Genomic DNA, 16693 nt, shown 5'->3' with positions numbered 1-16693 from the left:
TTGATAACACCAATTCTTACTTCTGTTTTATTTCAAGCACTTAGCATGCATGTGGTAGGCACTCAGTACGTTTTTAATTTGTTTCCCTAATAAGTCATAAGCCACTCGAAGCAACCTTAAGGTAGAAATCATCTATTACTCAACTTTGGATTCCTCGCCAAGGGCTTGTTATGCTTTGCACGCATAATGAGTGAGTATCCATAACCTTTCTTACAAAATAGGTAAGTTTTTAGCCAGTGAGCTCATCGTGTTATAAAACATAGGTGAGAAAAACCCAATGGCTCTCCCAGTGAAGATGCTTTTTTCAAGCACTTTTTTTTCCAATTTTCAACATCAAGACTTCAAAGAGAGCACTTGTGCTTGGGAGAGCCTCAGAGACCATCAGGATTCATGTATTTCATTTCTCATCTTCTAAAGCTTCTCTCTTTTTCCACATCTCATCATCCTCACAAATTATCTCACTCCCTTCACAGAGGATGCACATTACTTGGGCTATTTTTAGAATACCCTCGTGTACAATATTGGCAGTTCAAAGCAGATCCACACACACACAAGGAGTCCCCTGGGGCCTTTGCTTTGTCCTTGAAGCCTTTTTCATAGCTTCCTAAGGTCTTTCTTTTAGGAATCGGGTGAGCCATGCTAAAGGTATAAGTCCAAGCATTTAGTTCCAGGCCTCCCTAGTGAATCTACAATAAATATTTATTAAACATGATGGGAACTCATGTTAAGAATAAAATAGAGAGTATAATGAGCAATTTCTGCAACATAGACGCAACCGGAAGCTACACATCCATACTCCCTGGATCTTGGACAACGCCTCTGGCCCAAATTTCAGGCATCAACTGATGGAGAAGCAGTAATGTTCTTCCTCCACCCTTCATTCTACCCCCAAAGCAACTACCACCAGCTGAGCTAAGATGGAAAAACAGCCAGTGCATCCAAAAACCATAGAACGGGTTCCCTTCTGCATAGAACTCTGCACGTTTGGCAAACTTCTGAGATGGTCCATGTGGAAATCAGTCACCACTGTAATGAGCAGGGGAGGAGCTCGGGACAAGCAAGGGGAGGGAGAACAGCGAGAGGGCCGTTCCCCTTTTCCCTGTCTGCAATGCTCCCGTTCCTAGTTGTACCTCTAAAGCATAACTTCTGAACTAGACTTCTCAATTCAAGAACCATTTCATCCAAGGTGGCCATTTAGGGATGGCTGGCTAGAAGTTTCTGTAGGTTTGATAGATTAGGATCTTGACATTTCTCCCTCAAAGCGGCCCTGTTCAATAGAACTTTCTGCTGCGATGAGAATGTTCTGTATCTATGCTGCCCGATATGGCGGCTACTAGCTACACATGGCCATTATAGCTAGTGTGACTGAGGAACTAGATTTCAAATTTAATTTAGTTAGTTTCTAAGGCTAGTGTCTACTATATCGGACAGCACAGCACTGTTACCTGGAACAGTAGAATGCTATCCTTTAGACAAAATAAGAAATCTTCTTGGCCACCCAATATAGGTTTAGCCAAAGTACAGATGAATTTCTTTATCAGCTCTGTGTCAACTCACTAAAAGAAAGCTCACTCAAACCTCTCAGATAAATAGACTAAGCCAGTTTTAAAAGAGTTGACCACGGGCATTTCTCCACCAGCAGTAGGGTCAAGGGGAAGGTGATACAAGCATAAGTCTGAGGAACAGAGATAATAGTAAACTGAAAGTAAGAGAGAGCGTATTCTTTCTTATTTAGGAAAGAAGAAAGAGAGGGAGGGAGGGATGGAAGGTTGAAAGCAGGGAGGGAAGACGAACAAATCTAGAAGAGTCTGGAGTCTGAAATAAATCTAAAACGCGCCAAATAAACATGTGGCCAAACTGAAATGACAAATCTTTAGCGAAACAGCTGCAACCTGAGCAGGACTTCAGAAATGGCATTAGCGATGTGTTGAACTGGCAGTCAGGAAATCTGGCTTTGGGAGGAGTTTTAGAGCAGTTGGCCTCCGCCCATGCGAATCCGTCTACACGGCAACCAACAGCCACAGCAAGGGGACCGGGTCCCCCAGAACCACACCTGCAGGTGGCGCCCAGAGGAGGGGCAGGCGGAGACTGACATCCGGCCTAGGTGCCACCCACCACATGCTAGATCCTGGCTCTGGGACTGACAGAGCTCGGGAGGGAGGAATTCGTTAATCTGTCCACCCAAACTTGGGACCTGTTTCTAATTCGAACAGAGACACCATATGTGCTAGCGATGGCCCTGGGTAGACACTGTTTTTAGTCCCTTGCTCGATTCTTGTGAGTAAGGCCACGGATAAACCAGTCTGCTATAGAATTAGGGAACAGCTAGAAAAAAATGGAGATGGTAGAAATATCACCTTTAAAAAAAAAATCACCTTTAGGTAGGGGACAAGTGGAGGTAGTTAAAAGTCGAAAGAAAAGGTGGCTAAAGAGAAAAATGTGATGACAGACTTCGAATATTCCAAGGCCTGAAGACAGAAGGGGGGCGGGGGACATGGCGTTAACCCTCAATATATCTCCCAGAAGTGAAAATGTAATACCAGTAGGTAAAAACCAAGAAGTCAGTTTTGGACCGAAAATGGAGGCATGGTACAATGGGGAGGAAAATGCGGGTTTGGGGTGACTTGGAACTGAATCTGAATCCTGACTCCATAAATTAATAGCTCTTTGTCTTCAGGCAAATTATCTCCCCTCTGTGAGATCCAGTTTCCTTACCTGTGACACAGAAATAAGTAACTCGGAGAGTCATGATAATTAAATAAGAGAATGACAAACAAGGAGGCACAAAGTACCTAATGCATGCTAAATATTCATTAAATGGGAACACTTTCATTTCCCCTATAACAAAAACTTTCTAACAATTGGACCTGACTGCTCAGACCTGACCTGACCTGACTATCTGCGTCAGGTAACCACGAACTCCTGGCACTTGAAGGCATTCCCCAGCAGAGGCTGGCGGACCGCTTGCAGATGGTATTTTACCAATTTGCTTTCTTTTGTTGCTGTTCCAAGCAACAGAGACCAAGCCTGGTTGACCCACACAGAAAAGCAAGTTTATTGGAAAGGTGCCAGATGGTTCACAAGTCAATCGAAAAGCTGGTGATGCAACAGAGCAGAAACCGTCCTACCAGGCACTCTCTTTGATGGTCCTTTAAGAGGCCAGGTGTCCAAGCTCAGGTCACACGCCCTAAGGTGGTATCAGGGTGACAAGAAGAAGCTACCTACAGCGGCTTCCAAAGTCCTCACTGGCTTCCCTGCAGGGCCAGGCATCTTGACGCACAAAAATGTCTTATTGTACAAGACTGCACACCACAGGGTAGCAGGCATTCTCAGATTCAAACAGGGGACGTTCATACCTTTATGCCGGCACGTAGGACAGTCGTGCCTAAGCTCACTAGCCAGGGAGTTCTCCTGGCATTCTGTTCCTGGCTTCCTTGCTCGCTGGCTCTGTGGCCCTGGGATGTCACATTATTGCCCTGTGCCTCAGTTTCCTCTTCTATAAAACTATAGATAGTAATAGCACCTACCTCATAGGGTTGTTGTAAGAATCAACTTTAGCGATATACGTAAAGCACTTAGTATAATTTCTGGCACATCTGGGGAGGCCTTAATAAATGTTCTTGTTCTTGTTATTATTATTATTAATATTAATATTAATGCTGAGGGTATACCACGGAGCACGTCCCAGGTAAGCTTTTCCTGAAAGAATCTTGCTCCCCTGTGGTTGTAGGCCAGGCCAGGAAGTCAGTGGTTCCCCCTCCCAGCCCTCCTGACTCGATTTCCCCACGTGGATAATGGGTTCCTCTAACGCCAGGACCGCTCCACCCACGCTGTTTTGAGTAATTGTAAAAAGCACACAGTCAAATCTATGAGAAGCACTAATTGCTGGAGAGACGGCAAAAACGGCTGCACTAACGACCCCGACAGCACAGTGGGAATAAGCGCTGGCCATTTGCAGACTCGTCCATGTGTTATCTCTCCCGAACGTTACTTTTCGTTCCTGGAAGAGGTACTTTGCCATCAACGGGAAGGCAATTTACTGGAAGTGAAAGACCAGCTTCCAAGACTCCCATCTGCTTCCAGAAAGAAGTATTCTCTCTCCAGTGGCTTGGGGAGGGGGGGCAGGGTGGGGCGGGTGGGGGAGGCGCGCTCTTCAAAAACGACCAAGTTTGCTCACCGAATGCCTCCCACGAAGGAGGTATGTTTGTCTAGGCGCAGGGAAGTTTCTCGACAGTCTGTGTGAGCCAGACGGCGATGGCGGAAGCGCCTGGACACGGGGCGCAGTGGCCTTCCACGAACAGATCACGCGGCCTTCGGAACTAACAATGGCGCGATGGGAAAGACATCGCCCGGCAGCGACGGCATTTGACGGCTCCTCCTTCACACGTGTACTCACACACGCACCACATGCATGTCTTCCTCTATACGTAGACCCTTCTTTGCTGATAAAACTGAACTCCACGACTTGTGCTAGCCTCGTACGGTATTTTCTTTTATCTTTGTTTTTTAAAAGGTTCCGGTCAGTAGCAAAATCTCAACACAATGAAATCTGGGCCACCATCAAACTCCTCGGCCGCAGACGAATTTTGTTCTACACCATATTACTTCGAACACTTAGAATTTTAAACTCTCCAGAGTGTTCTATGGAGATAGTATCACTTAATGTCAAACGTGGTCTCAAAAACATACCTGTTCCTCGGCGGCATTTTCCGGAGATATTTCCGAATCCTTAGAACTTCGAGTAGCCTGGGCTTGCTGCTCACTCTTCGTCTCAAAACATGGGTGTTGGGTTATTAGATGATCAACTATATTGAATTTTTCTTTACGCATTCAACAAATGTGTTGAGGAGCCTGTTTCTTCCCCCGAAATCACTGAGCCACGGGAGCATATGCTTTCAGAAGATGGAAAACGCAGTTGCTGTATAAACGAAATGCTATTCTTGGAATTACCTATGTCATTATTCGAACTGAATCTCCTTTACAATGAAACGGCTGCTGCTTAGCAACTAATGCAAAGGAAGAGCCTGCATGTTTCTCTATCTTTCTTTTCCCCGGTAGGAGGAGTATTAAACATACACCATCACACTGGTGGTTTCATATTTTCTCCTATATGGCAAGAGCCGTCATCCTCCTTGTCAATACGATATGGATTCGGTACGCTAGTCTAGTCGGTGGCAGATTCCAACTTTGCCGTGATTAATCACTGAGATGAATTCAAGACCATTAAAGTAACGAAAGGGAAACAAACGTTTCTAACTAGCTTTCCACAGAGCCACGCACAGATGCAGGGCCCTTGTTGGGACCTCAGGCCCAACAAGCCGCCTAAGCCTGGCAGTGCGCCTTATCAGCACGTGGCTTTGAGAAATTCACTTAGTGGTCAAGCCTGTTCCCAGAACTGTACGACAGCTATGAAAATACCACCTGCTCTACCTGGTGCCTAAGACTGTTTTCATGGTAAAATTGGATCAATTATGCGAAAGCAGTTTATAAATGGTAAAGCCTTAAAAGCACCACACACGTTTTTATTATAAGTACCTAAATTTAGTCAGTATTAACAGAGTAAGAAATCGCCAGAAATTTGTCTTTAAAAAAAACAAAATCCCTTAGATTTTATTATAATTCCACACTGGCTCATAGAAAGCTTCTGTTTTAATCTTTAAATAGCTTCGACGTTTATTTTTGAACTAGAGATTTATTTTGCTAAGAAATTCTGAAGGCTTTCTTCAAATGTGAAAGAATGACTCAGGTTTTTAAAAATGATCCTTTGGAACGCTCTAGGTGTCTATAACCATGCATAGATATACTTATGGATTCTGATGGATGCTGTTATGGAAAACTTATATTCCAAGTACTTATAGCCTGACTAGGCCCCTCCAGTTAAAGGTGACTCAACTCTTCAAAGAATTTTTTTTTTAAGCAAATAGTATTCATTATGTCTTTCCAACCACATAAAGCACGTAGAAATTGGTTCAAATTTCTTCACAGGACCCCAAGCCATTGTACCGTTACCCACCTCCCTTCAAGTTCCAACAGATCACAAGGTCTTGGACCTAAGTAGAATGCAAAGCAGGAACACCAGGCTATAATCCCTGTGAGTTCTATTCTTGCCCCTGGAAACTGGGTTTATTTCCCCATCTTGTGCAATGGAAAATTCATATAATTAAAAAAAAAAGAAAAAAAAGAAAACCTACCAAGGAAAGCTCAGCCTTGGCCTCCCTACACTGCCAGTAGCATCTAGCTGTCCACAGAGCTGAATGCAGCTTGTACAGGAAGAAATTCTTGTTCTCTAAGCCAATCGGCCTTCGTGAAGGCCTTTCTCTACATCCTGTTGTTAGGACTAGCCAGACACACTAAGATGAACAACATGGGCCTCTCCTCTGGAGGGATTCTAACAAATCACTAGATGGCGAAAACATAGCTATTTGCACGCAGACATGGAAAAGGGGGAAAGCTGCGTTTTCAAGATGCAAGAGGCAAATATGGACTCATTTCACTAGCTTTGTGGCTACAGGTAAGTTGCTTAAATGCTAAGTCTCAACGTCCTTATCTGTAAAATGGAAATAATAATGATCCCTGCTTAATTGAGGGTTACGTTAGCATCCCTTGGCACAGAGTATAAAAATCAGTAGCTTATAATGATTTATATTCACCAGTAGGCAGGTAGGTAAATGAACACTTACACCAAGAAAAAGCTTCTTCTTTCTCTCAGCTAGCTACACTTTACAAAATCTTTGGAAGCACAGAGGCTGCCTTTGCTGCCTCGGGGTAGGGTGTGAGGGGTTACCAGAGGTCACTGGGAAAGAGAACGTGAAGTCTGTTGCTTCTTGGCCACTGGGAGGAAAGGCAGGGTGGGCCAGAGCCTGAGGGCCCTGCGGATGCTCACAGCCAGGGAACCTCATGCTCTGCAGCTTCTGGGGTTCAAGCTTTTTCTACTTCCTGTGGAACTTTAGATGCTGAGGACAGCGCTTCACCTGGAAAGAAACAAAACTGTGCTACAGCTTAGTCTTTGCACTGAGAGGGGGCCGACTTCAAAGGAAGACGCTGTTTTAAATCAGGCTTTTTTCTCAAAAACCTCTACAGGGAATGCTCTCTGTCTGAGAGAGAGCACCTCAAACCTTGTCACATACATAAGGACAGTGATGAGAACACAGTCCTTTCAGTTTGAAGAATGCTCCAGAAGTTTGTCCCAAAATGAAACGTAGAACCCTTTCCAACTGCTTCCATATAAGCTTATATAAAGCTTTTTTTTTTTATCTTTAAACAAATTGCTTTCAAGTTCTTTTTAAAACAATTTTTTATATATATATAGCATTTTGACATCTTTCTCATATACAAAGGAAGGACATATTTTAAAAATATACTTTGGACCTTTCAAAAGAGTCCATTTTCTGGCTATTTCCTGAAAATCTACATGATACGCAAAAGCAACCAAACTGCTTTTTCTTTGCCTTTTGAAGAAAAAAAAAAAAAAAAAAAAACCTAGATTTCCTTCCTCAATACTTACTTTGCAGTCCTGAGCCAGTTTTATTTGTTCAACAAATATTTAATAACCATCTAATTTTTTTCTTTTAATTCTTTTGTTTGGCTTAGTTGAGATAACTGATAGAACATCCCAGAAGGCTGAGCCTTCCATTTCTGAAATAATCCAGGATAGGTAGGATCTGGGAAGCTCTTTCCTCTGATTACTGGGGCCCAGCAGCTGGCCATTGTCTGTACATATGAAGCAGACATCATCAGCCAGGCCAGGAGAGAAATTACCTCTGTCCTGGAGTCCTTGGTGACAACTCTATTTCTAGTATCTTCGTCTTTACCTGCTTATTTATTCCTGACACTGCAAAGCTCTGCGACCCCTGCACCCTCCCCACCCCCCCACCCCCGGCCCCCAGCCCTGCGCATCTGGCTTCCTGCTCTAGAGACGAGCAGCTGGGGTGTGGCCGCTGCTGCTTGATCCTTCTGCACCCTGACCAGGCCACCTCCCCTGACCTTGGCCTTGTACCTGCTCCCATGTCCAGAGCATTCTCCTCCTCGCATTCTCTAGTAATGGAATTACTTTTTAATAAGTCGTGAAAAGAAGAATACACGTTCTGTACCTTACTGAATGTCAAAACCTGTGAATTAAATTTCCTAAGTGTCTATCTACCGCATTTTCATATTATCCGAATGATTTTATCAGTAGCTACCGACATTTGGCGAATGTGTGATATTTTGAAGACGACCACCTGAATCTGCTCCCTGATGGGACTTTTGGATGATGCGACTGTAGCGCTTAGTTCATGACGGGAAACACCGAATAAACCTTCAAACAATCCTGCAGGGTGGGTACTGCTACCATGCCCACTTTGTAGATGGAGAAACTAGGGCACAGAGAGGTTAAGTAACGTGCCCAAAGTCACACAGCGGGCAGAGGTGGAGAACTGAACCCAGGCAACAGGCCTCCAGAGTCAGGGCTCCTAACCACTATTCCACTCCTGTCTCTCATTTAACTGGGGATTAAGAACATTGAGATCTGTTGCAGTTTAATTATTATTGTCTTAAGCTTTGAACATTTCCCCCTCCATCCGACAAGAGCCAGACCATTAATATTATAGCCTAACTCAGGGCTGCTTCCTTAATCCTTTACGAACCTGAAAATCTAAAGGCAAATCTCCAGCTGAGCAAAACAACAGAAGTCCCTGTCAGAACACTGTTGCCTTTCAGAAACAGTATCCGCTCCATTTCTAAGGCCCACAAAACCTCAGGGCTAGAAGAACATTAAAATTCACCTGCAAGGCCCTTCTTCCCACCTCTGCCCAACCCCGGCCAACGCATGCACGCCCGAAGATCCACACCGAGCGGGGCTCACGCCACCTCTCTTTGAACCCTGTGGATGTCAGGAAAGTCACCTGCCCTCCTTCAAGTGCTTTATACGCTACGTGAATAAAAAGTAGCAGTTATTTTTGCCCAGACTTTGTTATTGAGTCCAAAACAAAAGAAAGGTTTCGAGTCACTGAGTTGACCAAGGATAACTTTTTTAACCAAAGTCAAGCAGGTGAATCGGAAGGAGAGAGTAAGTGAAGTAACACTGAACACATGCTGCGGGAGTGACCTCGGGCAGGCTGGACGATAGCCAGGATCGATTCCAGGAACGGGGGAAGTGTGTGTCGGGGACGGGGGGGAGGGACACGCATCTCGTTGCATGTCCAAGTTTTAATCGCAGAAGAAAAGTCAACAGAAAATTCCCTGAGGAAAAATCAGTGATGCCCCTTGGAAAAGGATGAGATAGACAGAAAGGGAGCTGGAGAGCTAATTAGTGCTACTCAGAAGGCAAATTAAGGCCTTTTTCTTTGACAAGCTGCAAATAGCTGGTTAAGTCAGAGCTTCTGACGCCCCCTCCAGCCTCCAACAGCTGGCTAAGTGGCCGAGGCAGGTACTCACGCAGCAAGCCATAGTCGGATACACAGTCCCGGGCTGTTCGACAAAGTGTAAATGAGAGGAAGGTAGACCTTCCTCTTAGTGGAAAAGAAAATTGCAATTGAGATGGACAGAGAATGGATCGCAGTAGTAGTTTATTTAAAGAAGGCAATTAAATTCATTCATTCAATAAATATTTACCCAACACCTCCTGAACAATAAGAACAGGATTCAGCAATTCAAACGATGAGGTGCAATTTCTGTCTCCAAAGGCGCTACCAACTTAGCAGGGAATAACAATGCTTATGTAAGTTAACTGTGCTGAGTCCTTTACCTAAAGGAACTCATTTACCACTCATAGCAAACCTCTAAGATCACTGTCACTGTTACCCTGTTTTAGGGGTGAATAGGCTGAGCCCCTAAGGGGTTATATAACAGGCCCAAGACCAACCAGAAGGTGTCAGATTCAAATTCTAGTTTAATTCCCAGAACAGAAAATTCCAAGTCAGTCCTCACACAGCTGTTTGAAAGTGCTATGTGAGGACAGGGAAGGCCCAACCCCCTGTCACAGAACATGGACACTCTGAGCTCAACCCTAAGGAGGCGTTTGCCTGGGGAACAAGCTATAGATGAATTATGGGAGCATTATGTGCAAATAGACATAACTGGGCGTTTTTGCGTTTTTATTTATTTCTTCTTCTACAATGCGTTGGTTTATTATGCCTTGACATAGGCATAACATTCCAATCAGTTCAAACAATTTGAAAATAGCCCATTTTATAGTTATTTCAAGTGAATTGAATTTCAAATAATAATAATAAAAAAAGCCTAACAGCTTAGCTTTTGTTTCTTTCTTCAGTTATCCACCATAAGAAAAGCTCACACACCATCTTTAAATTGCAGTAACTATGATTCTAGGACTACAAGTACAGGGTCTCAGAAAAAATAATTAGGGTCAGTATTACCAAGGTAAACGCATGTAAGAAAGCAAATGTCACAGCCCAACATGTAGGCAGGTGGTGCTTCTTCCAGATGCTGCCGGTCTCACAGAGTGACAGCCTGAGCCCACTTCAAGGACACCTCAGGGCCACATGGGGAATGTACCCCAGATTCCAGCCCAGAAGGCCACGGAAAGTGCAGCCAGCCCAGGCCCTCACTAGGAGTCCTCATTTTCTCAGATTAGAAAGTGAAATGTTCCAAAACACTCACTCTACCTAGTCTAATTTCGTCTGGCCTTACGCAGGACGCTGCTGTTGCCACCAGCAAAGCTCCCTGCCACTTCTCCACACCCCCTGATTCCACAGCGACCCAATGCGGTCGCTCTCCCATGTGAAAATCAAGCCACTGAAAGGTCAACTAGAGCAGGTGAAGTACTCTGGACGGTGGTTCAAGCGCAGCCTCGCCTGGCGTGTGTTCTGATTGAGGACGCCTACACTTCGCCGACAGTAAAGAAATTACTGACGAGGCTAACGTTAGGTTAGAACCAAGGTTTACATGTGATCCCAAATTCTAAATATCAGACAAAAACATAAAATGAAACTGATTTATAAAATAGGATGCTGCATACACTCTTCCCCCCATACACGATGGATTCCTACTTGGCTCTCGATGTCCCAAACGCCTTTCTTGTAATCATATAATCATCTTGCCTTGGAGGACAAAACATAAATCGGAAATACTACGTTCCATCACCAACACGTAAAGAATAACAGATCCTTCGGTACCTAGTTGCCTAATCTATGAAGTCGAATACTCCTTGTCGCTACTTTTACCTCGTATCAAAAACTCCCTGTAAAGAGAGTCTGGCATGACCATCCTAAGGCAGAGGCATCAACATCTCACGAGCAATGGTGACTGCCCAGGCCTCCTCCAAGCAGGATCACACTTTGTTATTCACTTTGGGCCGCTCGAGGAAACACAGACAGGCCAGCTCATCACTGGATCTAGGTCTACCTACACGACACCCATGTAATTTTTATTAAAAGTAGATAAAACACTAAGAAGACAGTATCTTCACAGAGATGGCAGGTGTCATGTAGGTGGTTTTGTTCTCAGAAGGAAAGCCAGTCTATTTTCTGATGAACAAGAATTTATATTCATCTTTGTCTCCAAAATAGTAGAGGAGCTCCTTGAAGTTATGTAGCCAAAGGAACACAGACCAAAGGCTAAAGTACACAAGGTACAATATGTACTGATCTGTGGTACATTACAGAAGAGTGTGTATATTACGCTGTACAAACTCATGCGTGTACACAGAGAGAGTTCGAACCAGGAATGAATGAATGATTGGGGAAGCATAATGTGGTCTAAAGAGAAAGTCATTCAGAGTCGGATCTGGGTTTAAATTCTGTCTCCTGCCCAAGCTCTAAGCCTCGGATTCATTTTCTCTAAGACAGAAAGAACCCTAATCACAGCACAGGACCTTCATGAAGAGTAAATAAGGTAGAATATGCAATAAATCTTAGTGCAGTGCCTGGTACACAGAAGAAAATAAACATCAGTCACCTCTCCCTCCCCTCCCTTGTGTGTATCTAAAAAAAAATTTCTTTTTAATATTACTGACTTAAATGGGAATTTTTTAGAGCAGTTAAAAAAATAAATCCTACACATTGTATAGTCGTTGGCACATGTGTATCTGCGCAGCACCATAATTTGTAAAGAAAAAGGAAGTAGTAATTTTAAAAGAAAAGTACCAGCTCGTTTGCACTGCTTTCTAAAACCTTCAGCTTTACAGTCTACAGAGACTATTTGCTCTAAGGGAACAGAATCTGAAATAAAGAAAATACTCTCATGGGAAAAATGGTTCCCAAAAAAGGCCAAGAAAGAAAAGATAATGAGGGGAAATCGAGGGGTATGTATAAAGGGGTTTATTTTACTTAACAAAGTAAAAGTCAAGCAAAATGAATAATCTGCCTCCAGAAATGGTTATTTAAAGGCTTTTTGCAAAGGGCTCTGGTTCCTAAAAAGACAGGAGTCACTGCATATGCCCACCCACTCCTCATTTATTTTTAAACCCTAGCTTATATGTTCCTTAGCAACAGAGGGAGCAGATGAGACCCCCCTACACACACGCACACGCACGCCCTCTCCCAAAGCCCCCTTCTTTCCTGTCAAGTGTCATTCCACAAATATCTATGTTCTTCAAAAGATATTTTTGACCTACCTGCAAATCTCCTCTTCCCCACCTCAGATGACCCCCCTTACACAAGCAGCCACACTTCACACTCTTACTGAACCCTTTTCACTTAGATTCCATCCGTGAGGTCTTCCTGACACCCTCCCTTTAACTCCCACTGGTCCCTGTCCTCAGGTGCCCTGTAGAAGTCAGGTGGCACGGTCCTCACTGAGGAGCCAATGCCCAACTCCGGCCAAAACAGCTCCTTCCTTACAGACCAGTCATTAACCCACCAGTGAAATAGTCCAGCCCAGCTACCTGAGTCCTGCACAATGGTTGCCATGGAGAGTAGGTAGTCCACTGACCATGACCCTAAAAAAGTTATTATAATAACTGAAATGGAGACACGCTCCAGGTTACCCAGGGCAAACATGTGCCAGGTGAAACCACCTAGCTTTTCGCTGTCTTTCACCTGACTTTGGGACTGCCTGGCCTCCTTTGGCTGGGCTCAGTTTATGAGTTCAAAGATCAATTATTTGGCCTTCGTGAGAAAATCGAACGGCAATCCTCAGATATTAACATATTGCTACATGGCAGGAGGAGCCTGTTAAAAATTCCCACCCACGAAGTTTGATTTTTGTAAGTCTGGGGTGGCGGGCATTTTTAACCAGCCACCTGAGGTGACGCTGACGCAGATGGTTTGCTGAATCAGAGACTGTAAAGCTTTATTTAAAAATAAATGACATTCACAGGGTAGGGTCTATTTGCTAAGGAGGATTCTATCCCCCTATAGAAAAACGCTGTGTCTGGGTTCACGTCTGTGTTCGTGTGTACGCACACTTACGCATGGAAGTGTGAGCATGTGACCCAGAAAGCCACGGCCCCAGCAGCACTCATTCCCAGGACACGGGCTCCGGGAAGGACGCCTGCCAACAGGCCAGCAGAAATGATTTCCCTTGCAAACTCCGGCCTCGGAGCCCAACCCACAGAAGACTCTGATGAAAACCAACCGCACGGGAGCCCAGACCCGCAATGTGCTTGGCATAAGCAAAGCCCCCTCCAACTTGCAGCTCTTAAATTAGGCTGAATGTAGTCCCTGTCCCCCTGAGGGCCAGACGGGCCACCGCAACGAGGAAGGAGAATTGCCTGTGTCCCAGCTTCCCTCCTAAGAGCGACCCCGCTCTCTGCCAGCTGTCTAATTTTAGAAACCAGAAATATTAAAAGAAAGACCCGTTTGGTCCTCATCTCGGGGAGTAATGAAAAGAGCGAGTCAGGTGGGAGACTGCCTCAAGGCACAGGGAACAAAACGCGCTCATCCAACGCCGGAGCGACAGCCCCACCATGAAGACCGTTGCGGAGCCGTCAGAAGCCTCCGCTTAGGCACAGCGCACATGCCCTAGTGACCGGGGCCTCCAGGCCCAGCGACACCTGTGGGGACCCCAGTGATGCACACACATGCCCCATAAACACCACGCACACCCTCGCAAACCCACACACCTCTGTCATCTGCTTTTGCTTACATAACAGCACATGGTGTGCAGGTTGAATGCTTTATATGGGTTTCTGGAAAAAACTGCTAACTCAAAAGGAGAAGGTCACAAGAATGCATTTATTGACCCCTTTTCAAGAAATACTCCAAGCTCTAGCAAGTGCAAATGTTTGAAAGTCTATCCTTATCACCTTGACTTTTAAAAAATTAATAAGCAATATAGGTAGTTTCCGAAACCTTCCAAACCTCTCAATATCTTTATTCTTGCCTTGGGGGTGGGAGGGGGGCAGAGGACCTTTTGAATCCTTATTTCTCATTTTTTAGATCTTGACACAACTTGGGGGACTCTTTTATCATGATGTGGTGGCCACTTATCCCACACGGTCCTTGTCTGGCAAATACGACCCTCAGGGGGACGCCCGGTCCCATTCCCGCCCCTCACCCCTGGCGTGCCAACGGGCTCCCCAAGTCGTCCTTCTGGGCACAGCCAGGAGAGTGGAGCGAGCACGTGTACGTGTAACCCCGGAACCCGCCGTGCATCTGCACACAGAGCGCCACATCGCCTCTTCCTTAGTGGGGGACTCTGAGGCGGGTCCGACTTCCACAAGGATTTCTCGTCAGGGACAGGGCTGTTCTTTCCTGCCTGGCGTGCGATCTCAACTAGCAACTTAGTGCCAAAGGTTCGTCCGGAGAAATCTGGGAGTGGTTGACGATGACACCGGCTTGGGGTCAACTTTGTGGGACTTCTCTCTCAAGAAAACCAGGCATCTCTGTGTCTGCACCCCCTTTTCTGCCCCCCACCCCACCCCCGCACACACACGCGCATTTGTGCTGTTCTCACCTCAGGGACCCGATCTGCCCTCCCGTTACAGGGGGAATCGGGGCGCACGGAGCTTCCCTCCAGCCCAGAATAATGGCATGAGGCGAGAACCCATTCCCTAAAAGGCGGGGGCGGGGGCGCGAGCCAGGTGCCGCCGAGTCGGTGGCAGCGCCTCTCCCAGGGAGAAGAGCGGGGCGCGCGCCCCGCAGCGGCACCTGTCCCCGGCCGCCGGGCTCCCGCTCCTACCTGTAAGAAACCTGCTTCCGGAAAGTTAAGTTCCTCAGCTTCTCCTCCAGCGCCTCGTCCTTCTCCTTCGCCCCGGCGGCCGCGGACTCTTCCAGGGCAGCGGCCCCCGCCGCCGCCGCTGCCCCCGCGCCCCGCGGCTCCGCGCCGCCCTCGGCGCCCAGGCAGCAGCTCCCGGCGCCGCTGCCGCCGCCGCCGCCGCCGCCGCCCGTCGCCCCCTTCTCCTCTCCCGCCGAGGAGCTGGGGTTCATGGCGACCGCTCGGGCGGCCGCGGGGAGAGCCGAGGCGGCGCCGCTGCACAGGCCGGGCGGGCTCGCGGCGCTGGCGGCGGCCGCCGCGGCAGGAGAGCGAGCAGGTCCGCGCGCCGCTGGCAGGGGCGGCAAATGGCAGCCCCTTCCCGCAGCATCCATCCGCGGCTGCACCGCACCGGGGCATTGTGGGAAACTCCGTGCCTCCACTCCCCCTCCCCGACCAATCAGAGGCCACCTGCCTCCGCCGCCCGCGCCCTCCCCCGCTGCAAACCCGCGCCCTCCAGCCCCCCCTGGCCTTTCCGAAACCCCGAGCGCAAGCCGGGGCTGAACTTGAACTCTGCCCCGAGGCAGCGGGCTGCGGGAGAAGGCGGCAGAGGGGAGGGGATCTGGGGGCGCTGGGCGCGAACACGGCTCCGGGAGCAAAACGCGCCTGAGGAAAACTCCGAGGAAAGCGTGCCGCGCCCTAGTTCGTGCACGGGGAAGCCGGGACCGCGACCCGCGAGCTGCCCTGCCCTGGCGCTTGGCCCGTGAGCGGCGGCGCCCACCTCAGTCCCAGTGCCGTCGCGCCCAGGCCCGGCGCAGCGTCCTCTCCACCACCGATCTCCGGAGCCAAGCAGAAGCCGCCCCAGGTGGGAAGCGTCTGGGGGACGTAGAAGGACTGTGGTCGGTGCGAACCTGGGAGCGAATTCGTGCACAGTGTAAATTAAGGGGTGAGGGCGAGGTCACGTTTATGATACAGGCAAGCGTCCATCTCCCCTCACAGGGCGACGGCCGGGACCCCTTCACCCCTGAATCCCCCAGCTCAACATCTTCCTTACACATAGAAAGCTTTTCCCGAAACAGCTGTTAATTTTGTTGAGTCGGATCACAGATTGCAAGGCCCTCAGCGAAGTAGAAAGGCTGACAGAATCCAGGAGGCTGAAGTGAGGGCGCCAAGGTGGGGTGCTGGCGCAGGGCCAGCGAGGAGGGGGGAGGGGCTTCGCTAGAGGTTGCGTTTCCAACCTCTTGGGACCCCACTGCTCAGGCAACCCAAGTTTGTAGCCTCTGTCGACTTAACTGTCCAGAATTATGTTTCTAATATAATTGAAAACTCTATGGGGTTTGAATGATGTGCTACAAAGTGTGTGAGACAGATAATTTTCCAAATTAGGGGTTTCCACCCAAGAGATCTTTGCTGTCAACAAACATGGAAAAAATTCACACTTAATGCTGAGTGTAGTGACCAAAATGTATATAGCACACGTATGTTTAGTAAGAGAACCAGACCAGTGAAGAACTTCAGGTCAACGTTGTGTGACCCCAAACAAGTTACTTGATTTTTTTCTCATGACTAGAATTAGGAGATTGAATAAAATACCTCAAACCTCTACCAACTTGTACGTTTT

General features: G+C 47.2%; 1 protein-coding gene across 8 annotated transcripts in view; it reads right to left on the bottom strand.

Moving 5' to 3' along the window:
* The window catches only part of DGKI (diacylglycerol kinase iota), a 367036-nt gene extending 350723 nt beyond the window's left edge, over nucleotides 1-16313 (bottom strand). For 5 of the 8 annotated variants that reach the window (XM_036230852.1, XM_016122880.2, XM_036230855.1 and 2 more), the window contains exon 1: nucleotides 15061-15467. In XM_036230852.1, the coding sequence (XP_036086745.1) occupies nucleotides 15061-15467 (407 nt within the window). Of the gene's footprint in view, nucleotides 1-14835; nucleotides 14858-15060; nucleotides 15468-15853 lie in introns of those variants that run through there. The other 3 variants (XM_036230859.1, XM_036230860.1, XM_036230862.1) reach the window with 3 other exon arrangements.
* Nucleotides 16314-16693: the final 380 nt, after the last annotated feature.

The sequence above is a fragment of the Rousettus aegyptiacus genome, unplaced genomic scaffold (assembly GCF_014176215.1).
Source record: "Rousettus aegyptiacus isolate mRouAeg1 unplaced genomic scaffold, mRouAeg1.p scaffold_m13_p_13, whole genome shotgun sequence".
Lineage (NCBI taxonomy): Eukaryota > Metazoa > Chordata > Mammalia > Chiroptera > Pteropodidae > Rousettus > Rousettus aegyptiacus.
Note: the sequence above shows the minus strand (reverse complement) of the source record. Positions and strands in the feature narration are given on the sequence as shown.